Genomic DNA, 19,390 nt, shown 5'->3' with positions numbered 1-19,390 from the left:
TATATACATATATAGAAAGAGAAAGAGAGAACAACAAGGAGAGAGGATGACAATAGGGCTAATCGTGCCGTCCTACGAAGCTTTTTAATGAGATCTCACAGAATGAATTGCTTAGATCTTGAACCTTCTTTCTTAGATCTGTATAGTAGTGGTCTTTCCCATCAATCTCTCTTTCACTCATGTCCAGAATCGCTGGCAACCACCATTGGTGAGAGTGGAGGGAGAGAGAACTTGTTGAAGCTTTCTGGCGAGATCTCACGACGGCGAGGAAAAGCACAGTGGCAATGGCGTTGGAGGATGCGACAACTTTGGATGCAGAGTGAAGAGAAAGAGGAGAAGGAAGAGGGAATGAGAGAGAGAAGGTAGGGAGAGAGTCGGTGGAGAAGGTGGGAAGATTTAGTTAAGGGTATAATAGTCTAATAAAATATTTAAATAATAAATTTTGTCATTTATACAAGATTTTATAATTATGAGGGGGTTTAGAAAGTATAATTTTTTTCTTAGTCCTTTTAACAATGAAAGAAAGGTAAATGGGGTTTATAGCCAAATTTCCCTTTTTATAATTAATAATTTTTTATTTATTGTGAAATTTTGTAAGTTAATTTTTGTTAACATCTACCGAGATGGCTTAATATCATAGCTTGTCGCTATTAAGACATAATTTAAGATTAAGATGATTTATTTATCACACAAAATATATATATAGTCTATTTTTTCGTGCATCGCACAGGTTACCGCTAGTATTATATAAGTAAAAGGGAATTTCTAACCCACAAGCCTTGTGGGAGCTTCAATATCCTAATCTTAATTTTTTAATTTTAAAAAAAAAAAAAAAAAAACCTCAGCATTTATTAACTTCTCCCAACACATAAGCCTTTTTGACCTCTCTCATACCTACTGCTACACCCTTTTCAACTTCTTCCATACACTATTCTTAGTAATGGGATTACTAAATTATTTTTTATAAAAATCTAAAACAAAAAATAATTTGTATATTAAAAAAATATCTAAAACAAATATAAATTCTTATTAAATCTATCTATCTATCTATCTATCTATCTATATATATACATATCTATATATTATATAAGTAAAAGGGAAATTCTAACCACAAATCTTGTGGGAGTTCCAATAGCTCAAACTAAAATTTTGTATTTTTTATTTTAAATAATTAAAAAAATCCTCTATACCTCTCATTCAAGCAAAATAAATAAATAAATAAATAATACATCTTGCTTTATGACTTTCAGATGGAAAGTATATCAAATATATAAAATAAAAAATAGAGAGTATACCAATCCATTTCAAAATTCAAATTTGAGATGCACTAAATATGGAAAGAATTCCATTAATTTAAATTTAAAATTATAATGATTTATACCATAATATATCTTGATTTATGACTTTCAAATGCAAAGTATATGAAATATATAAAATAAAAAATAGAAAGTATGCTAATCCATTTCAAAATTCAAATTTGAGAGGCACTAAATATGGAAAGCATTCGATTAATTTAAATTTAAAATTACAATGATTTATTCCATAATATATAAGTTTTAAATAATGATCTATTCCATGATTTATGTATATATTCTATTATAATTGTAAAATATTGTCATTTTATTAATGTTAAAAGTTGTAATTCTTTTTTCTAATTTTTTTTATTTTGTTTAATTTTTTTTAATATGTGTTACAATATGATTGGTTTATAAATTAATTTATATTCTTAAAATAAAATTTAAAATTTGGATTCTTACTTAAATTATGTTACTATAATTGAAATAAGATCAATATTCATTCCTTAAATTTTGCATTATTAAATTATAAAATAAATTTTCAAATTTAAATTCTTCTTAAAATTATATTACTACAATTAGAATGAGATCAATATTCACGTGTCATAATATTATTAGTCTAAATATAATTTGTTTTAAATACATCTGTTCAAAATATTAATCACTATTATTTTTTTTTTGTTTTAAATTTTATTAAAAAAAATTATATCCTTTTAAAGTATAAGGACTTGAACAATAATATGTTTTAAAATAATTTCTTTTTTTTTTTAACAAAAGAACAAAACATAAATTTCTTAGTACTTATCAAATATGGTGGATTTTGTTAGGATTTTTGTTTTGTTTTTTTTTTTTTTTTTTTTTTAATCTCAGTTGTCAATTAAAAAAATTAAAATAAACAATAAATGTATCTTTGGCTCAAATTGTTAAAAAGTTACATTTGCCAAAATAAATTAGAAAGAAATGTTAATTTTTTTTTTAATTAAAAGTGATAGTTCATTAAACTTTTTTTATTTAAAAAAGAGAGGGGTATAGGTTATAATTTATTATTCATTTAAAATTATTTTCAGATTGAATGAAAATACCATATTAAATTTTCTTCTTACCTTTTTTATTCAAATACTTTTATTTTATAAAAAAATTGTTTTTATTCTATTTAATATTTTATTGTAATTTTTAAATTAAAAAGAATTTCTAAAAAAATCATATTTAAATTGTTTATGCCAATGTTTTGAAAACCGGACCGGTGAGCGAACCGGAAAAGAGACCGGGTGGACGGGTCACCGGTCGAACCGTGACGTCATAATTAATATTATATAATTAAAAAATATAATTAAAAATTATAAATAAATAAAAATATATATATAAATACTCAAATAAAAATAAAAATTGTTGTATAATATTTATTAATAATATTTAATAAAGTCATAATTGATAAAAAGAAAGTCACTTGTTTTAAAGAAATTAAAATTTTTAAGCATTCCCTCCAAACAAATTTATTCAATGTTAGGTTTAATTTTGGAAGGAATGAAATTTTCAACTCTCCCTCCCATCAATATGTTTCAAATAATTTGATTGAATCCCACATAGAATTTTTTAGGTTCTTTTTGAAATTTTTTTTCCTATAAATAGGAATAGACTTTCATAATTTTCTCCAACTTCCAATGAGACTCTTCCTTATGAGAGGAGACTCTTGAAGTAAGAATTTTTAATCAAAATTTTAAAATATATTTATAATATATATATATATATATATAAGAAAGAAAGAGAAAAGAAAGAAAGAAAGAAAATATAAATAAAAAATAAAAAATTCGCCGGTCCAACCCGCCAAAACCCGGTCCGGTTCACCGGTTATCCTGGTTCAACCGCCGGTTCGGCGGTTTTCAATTTCCAGGCCGGTTTTGCTCATAGTCCAGTTCTAGAGGGTTGACCGGACCGGGCTAGGCCCGGTTCCTGGTCCAACCGGTTCGACCGGCCGATCCAGTCCGGGTTTCACAACATTGGTTTATGCCATTATAAAAAGTAAATTTTTTTAATATCAACTTTCCTGAAAGGTGCATTTTTTAAATATTTTCAAGAACAATTCTATTGGAAATCTTAAGTATATTTTAATTAATTTTATTTATTATTTAAAAAAATAAATTAGCAAATAATTTATATATTTATATATATAATTTTGTTTTAGTTGCTTAGGTTACTTGGTGTTTTTGTCCAAGTCTACTCAAATTTAATTTGAATTTTTTAATTTCTGCATAGGTCCTCACTTAATTAAAAACTGTGTTATTCATCTTTAAAAAATTTTAAGCTTAACTCAAGTTGCTTCGGTTGAGCTAACCAGAGTTTGCAATTCTATCAAGGGGGGTTGAAAGTTACATGATTTCCCTTCTTTTCAAACATCAAACATTATTTATCAAACATCAAACATTAGCAACGTCAGGATTATTTATCAAACATCAAACACAGATTCTCAGCCATTAAACATTAGGATTATTCATCAAACATCAAACATTATTCATAAAACATCAAACATCAGATTTATTTTTTTTAAAAAATGAAACTAAACCTCACAACATCATTATCAAAACAACATCAAAATAACAATTAAATAATTTTTTTAATAACGATTAAACATCAAAATAACGATTAAAATAACATCAAATATCAACATAACGATTAAACAATTTTTCTGATCAAACATCATCATCATAACAATTTTTTGTGATCAAACATCATCATAACAATTTTTTTTGATCAAACATCATCATAACATCAAAAACATCTCAGATCGAATTCGAACCCCCCCGGGCGCAATCATCTCTGTCTCTCTCTCTCTCTCTCTCTCTCTCTCTCAACTTCGACGTGTTTTGGAAACCCTAGCAATGGCGGACCAATCGGCCGCCGTCGATCTCATCCCTCCAAACCCTAGCAATGGCGCTGTCTTCGGCGAATCAATCAAAGGTTTTCCCAGATTGTTGCCGATGTTAGGGTTCTTTAAACCGATTCCGACTCTCTCCTCCGATTTCGACTCCCTCCTCTACACCTACACCACTACCTACCACGGCTTCGCCACCTCTCTCGACCCACACCAAGCTGATCTACTCCGCCACTCCGATTCAGTCTTCGAAGTCTACGAAGACACCATCTACACCATCCATACCACTCGAACCCGAGTATTCGATGATGTTCAATGTTAGAAGGAACCACGAAGGCGGAGAGGTCACCAATTCTCAGATCTCATATCTCAAATAAATCCCAATTTTCAGATCAATGTTGTTGATGTTTTAAACGTGGTCGATGTTCGATGATGTTTGAACATGGTCGATGTTGTTGATGTTTGATGTTTGTTGATGTTTTGAATGTTCTTGATGTTCTGAATCTTCTGAAAGTTCTGAATGTTCTTGTTGATGATGTTCAATGTTCAATGTTCTAAATATTTTCATAAGTGTTCAATGTTCTCAATGTTTAATGTTCAATGTTCTCAATGTTCTCAATGTTCAATGTTTTCATAAACATCAGCAACATCTCAATGTTTATGTTCAAAAAAAAAAAAGCAACATCTCAATGTTCAATGTTCTGAATGTTTACATAAACACCAGATTCGATGATGTTCAATGTTCTTGAATGTTTGAACATGGTCTTCATGTTTCTGAATGTTCGATGTTGATGATGTGCTTGAATGTTCACAAAGATGTTGCTGATGTTTGTTTGACATATACCAAAAATAATCAGGACTAAATGGTTTAATAAAAAACATTCAGGACTAATTAGTGTAACATTTACTAAAATAGGATTTATGAGTAATTTTCCCTTATATATATATATATATATATTGTAATTTTGTGCATTTTCAGTGTATGATATTTTTACTAATACACTCGGAGATGCACTATAAAAAAAAGTATCATGCAAAAATCAAGTAAGAAGAAAAAAATAAATAAAACAATACGATGAATGTGGAGCAAAGATCAAAGATCAAAACTCCTAAAGCAAGCAAACAAAAAAACAAACAAGTAAGTAGAATAGAATGTTTAATAATAGACATTTAAAAATTTGTAACAAAATTTTATAACTTTCTTTTTTGCTAAGAAAATTCTATTTGGTACTAGCTAAATAAAATGCTTTTAAAATAGTTTTTTTTTTTTATTAATTTGAAATTAAAACTATAGTAAATTTATGTAAGTATAATTGCTAATCACATTTTTTTTTAATGTATAATATTTATATTAACTATCTTTTTCAATTTTTATTTTTTTAAGTATTTATAAAGAAGTTAAAAAAATGTCGTTAGGGATAAATTTTCCCTTAATTTAGTTACAAATTTTTCTTGTACATTATTTTTAAATTTTGAATAAAAGTAAACATAAAATAATTGATTAAAGATATGTTGCATTTATTATATTCCTTTTTCTGTGTGCAAAAAAAAAAAAATTAAAATCACAATTCATATATGTACAAATAATTATAAATACAATTCATACATAGAATGAGTGAAATACTAATAAATTTATAAATTAAAATTTGTGTTTAAATGCCCTTTTATCATATTACTTTCACTAACGTAGACAACTCTATAAATCCATGTAAAGAAACATAAAAGGCGTTAGGATCTTCTAGAGTAATATTCTTAGAGTGATCTCCTACAGTGAAGAGAGGGAGAGAGACACGTATCCCACTCAGCCTTCCAAGGGCTGAGGTTTAACCTCACCAAAACGACGTCGTTTTGGTGGGTAAATTGAAGGAAAAAAGACGAAACAAAATTCAAATTTTCCTTGTTCTGGGTTTCTTTCTTTTCATTGTTCCTGGAGAGTTGTGAGAGAAGGCTGAGAATAAAACAAATGTGTGATGAGAATTTCAAAGAAAAAACATGGATAATGAAAAGAAATTGCAAGAAAATCAAATTCAGAGGAAATGGGTAAGAACCCACCTAAAGATTCCAAGTAATTCATAAAAGAAAAAATAAAAAAACAAGTTAATAATAAAAAGTACACAATAATCAACAATCGCAAAAGCAAATTATGAAGAGAAATCTTTCAAGAAACCCAAAATCAAACAATCATATAAAAACACATACCCATCAAGATTGCATTTCTAGAATCTAACTTAAAAACCCAAAATCAAGCAATCATAAAACATAAACAAATACATATATACCTATCAAGATTGTATTTTCCCGAATCAAACATAAAAACCCACAATCAAACAACACATACCCAATTGGATAAACATTTCCAGTAACAGAGAAGACCACAGAGGACTCAATTTAATAGGAGGCCTTCGATTTTGTCTGCTTGGAAGCTCCAAAAGATCCTTAAAATGTTGTGAAAAAGACCACAAGTAACGATGAACAAAGTTCGGCGGAGGAGATTGGCCATGGAGATTGGTCATGCCGGCGACGGGGAGGAGATCGACCACCAAAGTTCGGCGAAGGAGATCGGTCGTGCCTTCTCTTCTCTCCTCTCAGTCCTTCTCTCACTAACTCTCCCAAGAACGATGAACAGAAATCCAAAACAAGGAAAATTTGAATTTTTTTTTTTTTAATTTACCCACCAAAACAATGTCATTTTAGTTAATTTTATTTTGAGTCATTGCATCATTATTACTTTAGGAATAAAACTCTAGTGGATATTGGTACCATAAAATGACGCAATCATCTCGATTCTAACGTGAAAATATAAAGAGGTCCCCCCAATTCCCATGTCTCATAGTTATTATCCATTACTTACTACACATAAGAAGTGGCCCCACAAATTATTTGTATTTTTGATGTGGCCCCACAAATTATTTGTATTTTTTCAAATCTAAAGTGTTTCCATTGTTTGTTTAACAAACTCCACTCTGTTTTGTATGAGTTTTTAAAATTTAAAATTTAAAATTTTGTTTTTTATAGTGAATTTTTTTTATTATTTATGTTTCAGTTAATTTTTTTTTTTTAAATTTAGATGAACATCAAAAGTAAAATATCTGTGAATAAATTTTGTAATTTTTAAGTGTATTTAAATTAAGTGGATCTAAAAAAAATAATTAAAATATTAAAAATATTCATTAAAAATAAAAAATCAAAACTAAAAAATCAAATTTTTTTTTTTAAAAAGTTCCAAATATTTTGTACTCTGACAGTGTGGGTAAATCTCTCTTTCCCCAACTCCATCCATATACATATAGACTATGGTTTATAAAAATATTAGAGATTCTAAAAATTCAATCAAAATTTTTATCAAATATCTCACATATAGATGTGAGACCCACATGGTGTGAATTCCACATTTATGTGAGACGTTTGATAAAAATTTTGATAAAACTTTTAGAATTTGTAACATTACTCTATGAATTATATATCTATAAATGACATGTAATAATAACCCAAACCTTCAAATTGTGAGTATTTAAAATTCCTTGGCAATTGAAAATCCGGATTCTTACATTGGATACATATCATAATATTAAGTGATATGTGTACATAAGATCATTTTTTTTTTTTCAAGAAATAAGATTATACAGTGTATGATAGAATTCAAAATTTAAAAATTGAAACATTTTAAATGACCAACAGTGAACAGATTTCAAAAACAATAAAAAAACATAAAAATCATGAATTTAGGGCATAACTTTCTATGTAACTGCTATTGAGGTATTTTGAAAAAAATTTAAAAAATTTGAAAATCAACACCAACTCAACAGTTTGGCTTTATAATAAATAACTAGAACTAATGGCGCATGTGATACGTGTGCTAACTATCATTTTATTTTAGAAAAATAAGATTATAAATTGTATGATTGAATTTACAATTTGAATATTAAAATAAATTTGAAAAAATCAAAAATTGAAAGATTTGACCCAAAAAAAAAAAAAAACCTAAATTTATGGTATAATTGTCCATGTAACTGCTATAGGGATATTAAAAAAAAAAAAAAATTTAAAAATTAAATTAGACATTTATACAATGTCTTCCCTTTATAATAATATAGAAGATAAGTGATTATTCTGTAATTCGAGTGATATGCATGACACAAAGCCAATGAAATTCAATTGCAAACTTGAACAATCCATTTGGTCTTTAGGCTCCGTTTGGGAAGAAAAAAGTCAGGTTTTTTTTAGCTAAAATAGTCATAAAAAACAAAATAAACTTTTTAACCCAATAAGACAAAATATCACATTCAACCCATAATCATTACATTCTTTCTCTCACAAAAAAGCTAAAAATATTTTCTAAACGAGACTTTTTAACCCTAGACTAAAATAACCAAAAAAATTAAAAAGTTAAAAAATTAACCCACTTCCCAAACGAACCCTTAGTTCAAAACCATTCGATTGCATCCCCAGCTATTGCATTGACAGGACAATTCTGGTCTAAAATTGTCATGGATTGCCCTAGCATCAGGTTTCCCCAATAGAACTCATGCAGTACTCAAAGGTGGACCTTAGTGAAACGACAACGTTTTCTATCAGTATTTCTGTATATCATGAGTAGGGTTAGGTATAAAGTTATGTGAAGCGCATAACTTGTCTAACCTAAATCGATCTGCATATGAATGGGCGGTTTCACAGATACAATGCGAACAGATGTGATTTGAAATGTGGCATGCTTGCTGGTTGCCGATGGGTTGCGAGTTTAACCCGCATCTACAAGAATTCGCTCGCACTTAGATTTTTTTTATTATTATTTTAAACCTGGACATTTGTTATTTTTTTATTGCATTTTGGATAAATGTAAAAATTAATGAAAAATTACTTTTAAGTAAGTTTAGAATTTTGAATGATTTTATTTTAATTGTATTGTTGGGTAGTAGATAATAGCGAATGAGATTAATGATCTAGTTTATGATTTTGAAAGATGTGCTTGTGTTGGTTTATAATTTGATTTAAAAGTTTAAGATTTTAAATAATTTGTTTGTGTTAGGAATTGATTTTGTTGTGTTTTTAATTTTATAAGTTTTAATTCATTAATTATTAATATTGGAGCATTTTAGAAAATGAGAGGAAACGGGTCCAAAATAAATATTTACAAAAATGGGAGGAAAAAAAGTTTTCAAAATAAATTTTTAAAGAAAAAAGTTCAATCCGTAAACCGCTTGCAATTGCCCGCACATTCACAAACTCTATCCGTACAAACCGCAACCCGCATTGCAGACGGTTGCATGTTGAATTTTTCCCAAACAACATATATGCGAGCATATCCAAACCGATCTATAAACCGTCCAAAATCGAATCGCAACCACCCCTAATCATGGGTTGAAAATACAAAACAGTCCGTGTACTACTTTTGTAGCTCCAAAGGCTTATTTCGATAATTTTTTTAATTTTTTTAGATCATATTTATTCTATTTGATTTTAATTTTTTAGAAATTAATTTTTTTTAATTTTTAGTGAATATTTTTAAATTTTAAGCACTTTTTTATATTTTTTAAATATACCTTATTTAAATGTATCTAAAAAGTAAAATATGTGTAAAAAAAAATAAATATACAATAATATGAAATATATACTTAATTTTTGTATTTTTTTATATTTATATTTTTGGTATTTAGTAAATTTTTTAAAGATTTTTTTTTTACAAATATTGTGGCCTTGTTTGGTTTGTTTTTCAGAAAAATTTTTGAAAAAAATTCTCTACAAACAAATTTTCAAGAGTAATCAAACCAAAAAAAAAATTTCAAAAAAAATCTCAAAATTTTTTTTGGTTACCTACTTTCCAAAGTCACACACTCTCATACACATCAAATGAATCACTTTTTTTTTTTTAAACTCTCTTTCCAAAACAATTTTCCAAAATAATTTCTGAAAAAAGGTAAATCAAACAAGTTTTTATACTTTTTATCTCAAAAATTACTCTACAAACATAAATCAAATACTTTTTTAAGAATATTTATGCTGTATTTAAAAATTAAAAAAATTATTTAAAATATCAAAAAAATTTAGTGAAAGTAAAAAAACATGAAAAAAAAAAGTTCTATATTTTTAAAAAGTAAATTCAAAAAAATCAAACTAAACAAACTGATTATCTCTACATTTTTTTTTTACAAATTTAAAAAAAAAATACTATATACACCAATTAATAGAATAACTAGTGTACCAATTGATGATGTAACATAATTTTAAAAAAAAATTAATTTTTATAATTTGTATAATGAATGAAATCAATAATAATATTATAACTAATATTAATACATTACTTAGTACACTAATTAGTTCATGAAATACCACCATTTAAAAAAATGTTAAAAAAAATTACTTCTAACCTATTCTCCAAAATAAGTCAAAACATTTTCTTGTATCATAGTGTTTGGATGATTCAAATGGAGGAAGAAAGAAGCTCTTTTTATCATAAAATCTTCTCCAAATCCCCTTAATCCACACCAAATTAACGCATAACCAATTCTAATTCAAACAAAATTAAATTAAAAACAGCTAATAATAAAAAATAAAAATAACAATAAAAAAGATTTACAGCACTCTTGCAACTTGCTCAAGAAAACAAAAATAAAAAATGAAAATGTCTCGTAGCTCAAATTTTGTGATCACTGAGTCACTCCACAAGCATCTTCGGACACAGCCGGCGAGTCCGACGCGGAGTCAAAAGCCTCGTGCGACGGCGACACCTCGACTCCCCGAATCTCATCTATCATCTTGACAACGTGGCTCATTTTAGGCCGTTGATCTGGGGCTGCCGTTGTACAAACCATGGCAACTTGCAACAGCCCCACCATCTCCTCCTCGATGTCCTTATACCTCATCAGCTCCAAATCGAAAACCTCCGCCGTCCATTCCTCTCTCACCACGGACTGGACCCACCTCGGTAGGTCTACCACCCCACCATACCCTGTCGCGGACCCCACATTATCCCCCAAAGAGGGGCACTTCCCTGTGAGCAGCTCCAGCAATAGGACCCCAAAAGAGTAAACATCGGATTTCTGGGTGATCTTTCGTGGGTCTAATGCTTCCGGGGCACGATAGCCGTTGGATCTCGGGAGGGAGGCTGTCGGAGGCGCGAACATGGAGAGTCCAAAGTCGGAGACACGTGCGTTTCCAGCCTTGTCGAGTAGGATGTTTGTGGACTTTATGTTACCATGGATGAGTCTAAGGGACCGGCACGAGCTGTGAATGAAGGCGAGTCCTCGGGCTGCTCCCGCAGCAATCTTCAGCCTTGTTGTCCAGTCTAGCGGGGTTCGCCCTGGTCCCCGATTTCCTGTTAAAAACAGATTTTGATCGTCTCTTTTCATTTGCTTAAGTTTACAACATATCGTGAAAATTCAAAATCAAACAATTGGATCATGAAATAAAAATTTTCATTCCATCCATGAAAATAATTACGATAAAAATTTTCATTCCATCCATGAAAATAATTACGAAATTATTATCATCTAAACAGACCGCAAAAAATTATTGGTCTTAAAGAAATGCTTAGGATCTTTTGCATTGACATTCACATGATTTGATTTTTCTTTTTAAAAAAAAAAAAATCAAGTGTCACATTGCAATAATACTAACCTTATCACATTTTCTTATTATATTTTATTTATTAAGTAATATGTCACTACCGAATTGGAAACAAATGATTGCTCAAACCCATTGAATCAAAACAGTAGTAACACATCATCATAACATTATTAAACACAATAAAAAGAAAATGATTTATTATCGTGTGCGACAAACAATGTGATAAATAAATCTAACACCATCCATTTATACAAGTGCAAATAGATAACGTTAAATGCATTTGCAGAATTATCGCATATACAGTAATGAATGCTTGATGCTTGATCTACAGGGGGAGACATCTGTTTGTTATGGAGGATGATCCCAACTGGGTACTGGGTACTGGGTACTGGGTACTGGGTCCCATTTACAATTGTATGGTAGCTGCTGCTGGTGATTATTCCGTAGATATATATAGAAGAAGAGGCAAAGGCAAGGCAAAGGCCAAAACAAAACCTTTTTACCCAAGAGAAAAGAACAAAAAGTAGGGGAGGGAAAATAAAGATACTGATTATATATTTCAGAGTGCCATGGGGTCTCTGTGGCTCTGTACAGATACAGACACACCACACCATTGAGTATTTCACCATTCCCCAATGGGAAATTGGTTTTGCAGCTTTGTATGTCCCCCCCTCCATTGTTGTGTAACTGTTTTTAATTGGGAAAGGTACAGAGCAATAGTGTGTGTGTGTGGGGTGGACCCAATACAAAAAATCAAATGAAATAAGAGGCAAGCCCCTACTGGACAATTTTTATCTTTTTTTTTTTATTCTTTTTGTGTGGCTCATGGGAGTGTTTAGGATTGTTCAAGCTGTAAGGATTTGGGGTGTTAAATCTCAAGTCCCAAGTTCGATTCTTCTTAGGACTAGTCACTGGGGTGATAGCACATAAGGTAAGTAGGGTAAGTCTTTCAAGTTTAGATGAACCGTACCCAAAGTGCTAGTAGTGTAGGTACAAATCCTTACTTGTGTGTAAGTCTGCAATTTACCGTTCTATGATTGAGTGGTCTTATTATGTAACACCACCTAAGGTGTCCTCTAAGACTTTGGCTCCCTTACGCTCTTAACCCCAAAGGTTATGTTGTTAGGCATTTTTTTTTTTCACTCAGCCAAATTATTGAAATATCATGCATATCACTAGAATAAATCTAGCATACAAATTTATATTACTTGAAGTAATAAGAAATTAAAATTAAAATAAAAAATGCGCATGAAATGCTTTCTTAAATTTATTTGTGAATAAATGAGTCAATCTATGTTCATATTCTAGTTAATGGTGTGTCATGTTTAATGAAAGAAAAATAAAATAAAAAATTATGGGACATAAACAATATTTTTTTAGGGAAATAAAAAACAATAAAAAAAATTTAGAACCACTAAAAATGTATTTTTTTGAAAAATTGAAGAGAGGGACGTGTCCCTCTTGGGCCTATAATGACTCCGTCACTGCTTATAGTTTTCTTTTCATAAATATCAAATAATTATTGAATCTAAACCTTGCACCGGATCAAAATGACTAAATTGACATTTTTAAACATAAAAATTGCAGAGCACCCACATGAACATCCAAATGTGAATAAAATGTTCAATGTTGGCTTTTGTTAAAGTAAGATGGTCCAATTTCGTCAAATGGGTTATCTAGGAAAATTTTATGGGACCTACTAAATCTACTTTTTTGAAGTATGTCATTACCCAATTCCCACCTGAGACAAATACTTTACAAAAGAAAACATTCAAACCAAGGCTATGAGTGCTACTTAACCAAAGCTTTATTTTTATTATTTTTTTTTTTTTTGACTACACATGTAATTATACTAATCAATTGCATTACAAACTCATTTAGTTAGAAACCTTGCATCCTATTAAGAAATTACTGACTAATACAATTTCACAAAGGAGGAGAATTCACTCACTTTCACTAATTGGACTTAGTTTAGTGTTTTACAGCCTCATTTTGAGTCCACTTCGGTGATTTGAAACCGTCAAATTTCAGTAAAATTAAACTAATCAAATGTCAGTAATCATATGTTTGAATCATATTTATTTTTGAAAAAAATAAACAAGAATGATATCAAGAATAGATTGATATATGGTCAATATGAATTTTATATAAATTATCTAATTGGGAGGCACTAAAATTTGAAGTGTTAATAGACTCGAAATAGGCCCAGTGAGCACTAAACTAGGCCCTCCAATCTAATTAGTGATAATTAATAAACTAGAGGGAAGCCACCTCCTTTCGCAAACACTACGAAGACCTTATGGTGAAGTTTCTGGACGGGAAACAATTCGGTTTCAAGCTTATCATCGGTTTCACTATCTTTTAGGTTCGTGTGTAAATCATATTGATATGATAATTAAAATAGCATAATTCTATTATAAAATCGATCCCACAAGCCTAAACACCACCATCCGATCCCCTGTATAGACTAGACTGGAAAATCCTCACCCTTTATGAATCTCTGTACTCAAACCTAAAATTAGACGATGGATTGCAACTCAATCTCTAAATCAGGATGTTCTATGTCTAAATTTGTCTCCCTATCTAAATAAACTTTTTAACACTAATATCATGGGAAAATTCAAGACACACCAATTCCTCGAAATGCAGATCAAAACAATTTAAATATGAATTTAGAAGAAAAACCAATGTGCATGAAATATAAATGTAATTTTCTTCTTTTTTTTTTTTTAACATCAGTATTCAAATTCATAATCTAAACGCATACTTTTCTTTTCTGTTTCTAATTTCTTTTCTAAATTCACGACCTAAACACAAGAAATTAACAATTTCATGAGACTCTTAATCCCATGTTATTTTATGGGTAATACTACAAACCAAAAAAATTAATCAAAAATTAACTAAAAAAAAAGAAGATTAAAATTTAATTTTAATCCAACCCATTAACAAATTTGCAATTCAAATAACTCTTCCTAAACCTCTAAACAAACTAAACAATAGTAAAAAGATTTTAAGTGTGAGAAACATACCATGAAGAAGCCAAAACAAGTTTCCATTAGGCATGTAATCATAAACCAACAACTTCTCATCCCTAGCAAAGTAATAAGACTTCAACCCCACAACATTCTGGTGTCTCAACCTCCCCAAAACCTCCATCTGCTGCTCAAACTCTCTCCTCCCACCAATACTCGCCTCCTTCAGCCTCTTCACCGCCACCACATTGCCGTCGTCAAGCACCGCCTTGTACGCCGTCCCGAATCCACCTTTCCCCAGCATCTCCGCCGATGCTCGAAGCAAGTCTTCGAGCTCGAACCTCTTCGCACCCTCGAAGAAAACCATTCGACCCCTCTCGAACCCGGGTTGGGTTGCGGTGTGAGGGTACGGGCTTGATGAGTACACGATCTTCTCTCCTTCTAGGATTTGGGACCCTTTTGCGTTTCGGAATTTGCCGCAGTAGCAGTAGAGGAGGACGGACACTACGGCGAGGACTAACACGTCGCCGATTATGATCGCGATTATCATCACCGGGGTTACTTTTCCTACCCCCGAGTGACGTGGATTTCCCGATTTATTCGGCTTTGTGATCACCGGGATTGAGCTCGGCGAAGACGAAACTACGGGGCTCAATGGAGACGCGATGGCTCCGGATGGTCCGGGTCGGGTCGGATCACTGGAGAAGCTTTTGTTGTTGTTGTTGGTTTTGCAGGGTGGTAGGGGAGAACCGCACAGGACCGGGTTGAGGGAGAAAGCGGATTCGGGGAAACCAGAAAGGGATTTGGGTATTTCGCCGGAGAGTGTGTTGCCGGAGACATTGAAGTCCTGGAGATTCGGGAGATCAATCTGGGAAATGTGTCCTGAAAACTGGTTCTCTTCGAGTCGGAGCGTGAGGAGGTGAATCAGACGGTTCACAGTCGCCGGAATCTGGCCGGAAAAGTTGTTGTGAGACAGATCGAGCCGGTACAGACGAAACAGAGATGTGCCGGAGTCCGGAAACTCGCCGGAAAACTGGTTGTAGGAGAGGAAGAGAAGTTTCAGTGCGGTGAGGTTAGAGAGATTTGGAATGGGACCCGAGAGGTTGTTTCGCTTGAGACTGAGAACTCGGAGCTGGGTTAGGGAGGTTAAGGGTTGGAATGTACCGTGGAGGTCTAGGCCTTCGAGAACGAGTCGCGAGACTCGGTTTTGGTGACACGAGACGCCATACCAAGAGCAAGGATCTGTGGATTGGTTCCATGTGTTGAGCTTGTTGAATGGGTCTGAAGCTCCTTTGAACTCCATTAATGGTTCTATGTCTGGGTTTGAAGCTTTGAGGAGAGAGAAATTGAGGAGTATGAGAGAGAGAAGAAAATATGGCTTCGCCATTGTTGGTCTGAAACCAGAGAGAGAGAGAGGGAGAGAGAGTAGGGAGTGTGAAGAGTGCTTTGTGCTGAGGGTGATGTGTGTAGGGGGACAACGTTGGGAAGGGTTGAAGTGTAATTAATGAGATTAATTTTGGGTAATAAATGAAATTTATAGTATTTCACTTTTTGGAGGACACTGGTAAATTTTCTTCTTCTACATGGGTGTAAATAAAAACACAAAACATGCAGCGGAATAAAATCATCAGATCATACCTTTTGATGATAGAACCTCGTGGATAAATCACGTGCTTCCAGAATCAGATCAATCAACTCCAGCAGTGGGGTGATATTACAATGGTGAATATCACCCACACAAACCACAGTGCAACTGACTTGATCGTTGTTTCTTGGGAGAGAGTCAGTATATGGGTAGAAAACAGACTCAACGTTGTTTCTCTTGGATTACCCATAACCATATAACAAATATTTAATATATTATAATATCTATCCATATCAGTTAAGATACAGATAATATCTAATATATATCATATCTATCTATATCAGTTCAAACTGATAACGTCTGTTTCAAGAGTGGTTATCCTAAATAGGTTTGATTTCAAAATCAAAACCTATTTGGATAAGGATTCAAAATCAAATTTAATGGTCATGCCACATGGGCGCCCATTACTAACATCTCCCACTCGCACATGAGTTGGCATGACACTGCCACGTCTCAATCTCAATCTCCCCAAAAATAAACAATCTCATACTAGCCACTGCACCGTGCGACTGCTGAGAATACCTGCATGTGGGAGCTCTATACTAGAAACTCAAAATGAGCCAGCATAGAGACATCAACCCAAAAAGAATAGAAATAGTGTCTCATATACCCCAGACCCATCTAATTACACCGGTCCAAAAAACATCTCTAATCCCTCAAAAAGAGCATGTTTGACCCTCTCAATTCTTGCAATATATTCACACTCAATTCGCCTCTCATACAGAGCGATGTGAGTTGCCGGCAGTGAATATACAACAGTGGTGTAATACTAGATGATCTTCCCTTTGCCCTCATGCCATTTAGTTTAGGATTGACCGCTTTCCCAGTGATGTCCCTTAAGGCCGAATCATACATGACCGCAGGCAACATACCAAAGTAGCAGAACATCAACCCCTTACCTTATGACATAGTCAAAAGTCACAAAAGGGTATATAAATGAAAGTCATATCAATAATGACTCGTAAGACTCACACGGTGAGGAAGCAGGGATCCATTCTCTCACCTCATTACTCGGTCGCTAAGCACATATAGTATGAATACATGTTACGGTGGAGTAACTCTTCCATAAAGAGTGACGTCATACTCGATACACCGTACAGATATTAGTCTAGTCGCTTTCTAGCGCCTAACCCGAATTCTCTATTTGCTCGCCTTCTAGGCGCCAAATGAGATCTCGCATCTGGCTAATCATAACAGGCACAACATGGAAAGTGGGTACTAACATCCATGTTTGGTCCTTAACACGACCTCATCTTGGTTATAACCAAGGCGACATACATAGTGGATGATTTAAGCCTCTCTTGGCTCCGAATAAAATAAACCACCAGTCTCATCCTTGCTCGCTCCCAAGCGCCAAGGGCGATTGCTCGTGTGAGTGAGCCAATCTTGCCTGCTGACATCATCATTTGCTAATCATTATGACACAAACCATAATAGTGTCAACATCCCATCATCTCAAAATAAGTGATCGATTTTTTTTACAGCTTGCACAATTATGGATTCCAAACATAAGCCTTATCAGCACCTCTTGCGATAAGTATACACAACGGAATCCACCATGTGCGCCTCACATGAAATGATTTAAGATCACTACCTCTTGCGCAATAACCTCTCTAAAGATATTTTTTGGTGACCAATTTGCGTTTATTCTTAATGCGCCCAACTAGCGCAGATGCGCCCAACTAGCGCATTGAATTTTACAAGGAGCAAATTAATATGCTTCTAATAAAGCATTTTATCCACAGTCTAATGAGCAAGGTCAATGTCTAAACAACTCAGTTGACCATTTACCAAAGATAACACTTATCATGCCGAATACGCCCACATAGCGTACTTTAGGCTCCCATTACAAAGAAAATCAAGGAATATAGGTCCTCCCAAAGACAATCCGAGGATTCACTCAATAGCTAAGGCTCTGGCTTTTACCGATAGGTAAGTCAATGGATTTGCAATTTTGCATCTAGAATCATTCTAGGATATTCTCTATGTAAGTCATCGAAGACAAACCGAGGATTTTCCTAAAACAATCCCTAAGGATCGTACATCCGAGCATATAAATTACATCACCCATGTCCATCATATCTAAAATAGAGGACTGCCCACCCTAGATGGCGACTACCTTATAAACTCCTGGCTCATAATGACTAAGTAAGGAAAAACTTCTTTTGGACCATTGATCATGCCTCAGTGGTCTTCATCGATCATCGTTGCCCTATCATGGCTTGACGAAATCTAAGAACCACTGTTTGGATAACTGTTTTAGGCTGTAAAAGATTTATTGGAACCAGCAACCTTTTTGCGCTCCTAACTTTTCACCATAAAAGCAGAAGGTAAATCCTTACGGATCTACTTATCCAATTCTCTAATGAAAAAACGGGTCACAATGTCCACAAATCAATGTTCTGAACTTATGTCAATCATAGCCTAAGTCAAAATAACCTCACTCCCCAGGAGGAAGTCTTCTCATGGTCAACACTTTCCTCAATGGTGCGACCATTCGGTATCTAGCGAGCCTTATGCCTCAACAATGACTATCCAAATTACGCATAACTTTATAACAGTTTTGCGTCATAATGGAAAGTCAACCAAATTATAAAAATGGTTAATCCTCAAAGACTTTGTCTTAAACTGCGCAACATTGATCCACTTTCTAAAAACAGGGGACTAGAGCCTTTGGCATTATCCTAGGCTCTTTATCATCTTGCGGAGCAATCATGAATGTTTCCCTCTCAATCACCCAGTGATGACGTGGAAAATTTTCACATTTGCTACCACGCAACTAAGAATGTAGAGTATTCTGTTCTAATGGAGTAATCCATTAGTAGACACATCGCTCCCACTGTCCCTAGGATATTGGAAATTTCTTTCCATTCTCAACTAGGCTACATAGAGCGCTATGCTTGGAATTCTCCATCTTATAGAGTTCCGAAAACTCTATTCACGTCACCTTTACTAATAAAACTTTATGTGACTTAGTTACACTACCACAAAGCTGCTTACCTATATGCACATGACCCGGAGGGTTTGCATAACCGCATACAATAAT

General features: G+C 32.6%; 1 protein-coding gene across 1 annotated transcript; it reads right to left on the bottom strand.

The window, feature by feature from the left end:
• Window positions 1–10,587: 10,587 nt before the first annotated feature.
• LOC114275431 (leucine-rich repeat transmembrane protein kinase family protein) lies at window positions 10,588–16,242 on the bottom strand. Its single transcript, XM_028217468.2, has 2 exons — window positions 14,757–16,242; window positions 10,588–11,476 (listed from the first exon to the last, which is right to left on the bottom strand). Exons 1-2 carry the CDS (start codon window positions 16,084–16,086, stop codon window positions 10,809–10,811), a joined length of 1,998 nt encoding a protein of 665 aa, XP_028073269.2. The 5' UTR covers window positions 16,087–16,242; the 3' UTR covers window positions 10,588–10,808.
• Between the last annotated feature and the right edge of the window lie 3,148 nt (window positions 16,243–19,390).

This window comes from Camellia sinensis, chromosome 10 (assembly GCF_055761805.1).
Source record: "Camellia sinensis isolate YWXY chromosome 10, ASM5576180v1, whole genome shotgun sequence".
Classification (NCBI taxonomy): domain Eukaryota; kingdom Viridiplantae; phylum Streptophyta; class Magnoliopsida; order Ericales; family Theaceae; genus Camellia; species Camellia sinensis.
This window is presented reverse-complemented; position numbering and strand designations above follow the sequence as displayed.

Excerpts from the sequence above, each read along its gene's own strand:
- LOC114275431 (XM_028217468.2), bottom strand. The coding sequence starts at position 16,086 with ATGGCGAAGCCATATTTTCTTCTCTCTCTCATACTCCTCAATTTCTCT. Across the intron at positions 11,477-14,756 it reads CTTGTTTTGGCTTCTTCATG|GAAATCGGGGACCAGGGCGA; the intron begins GTATGTTTCTCA and ends TGTTTTTAACAG.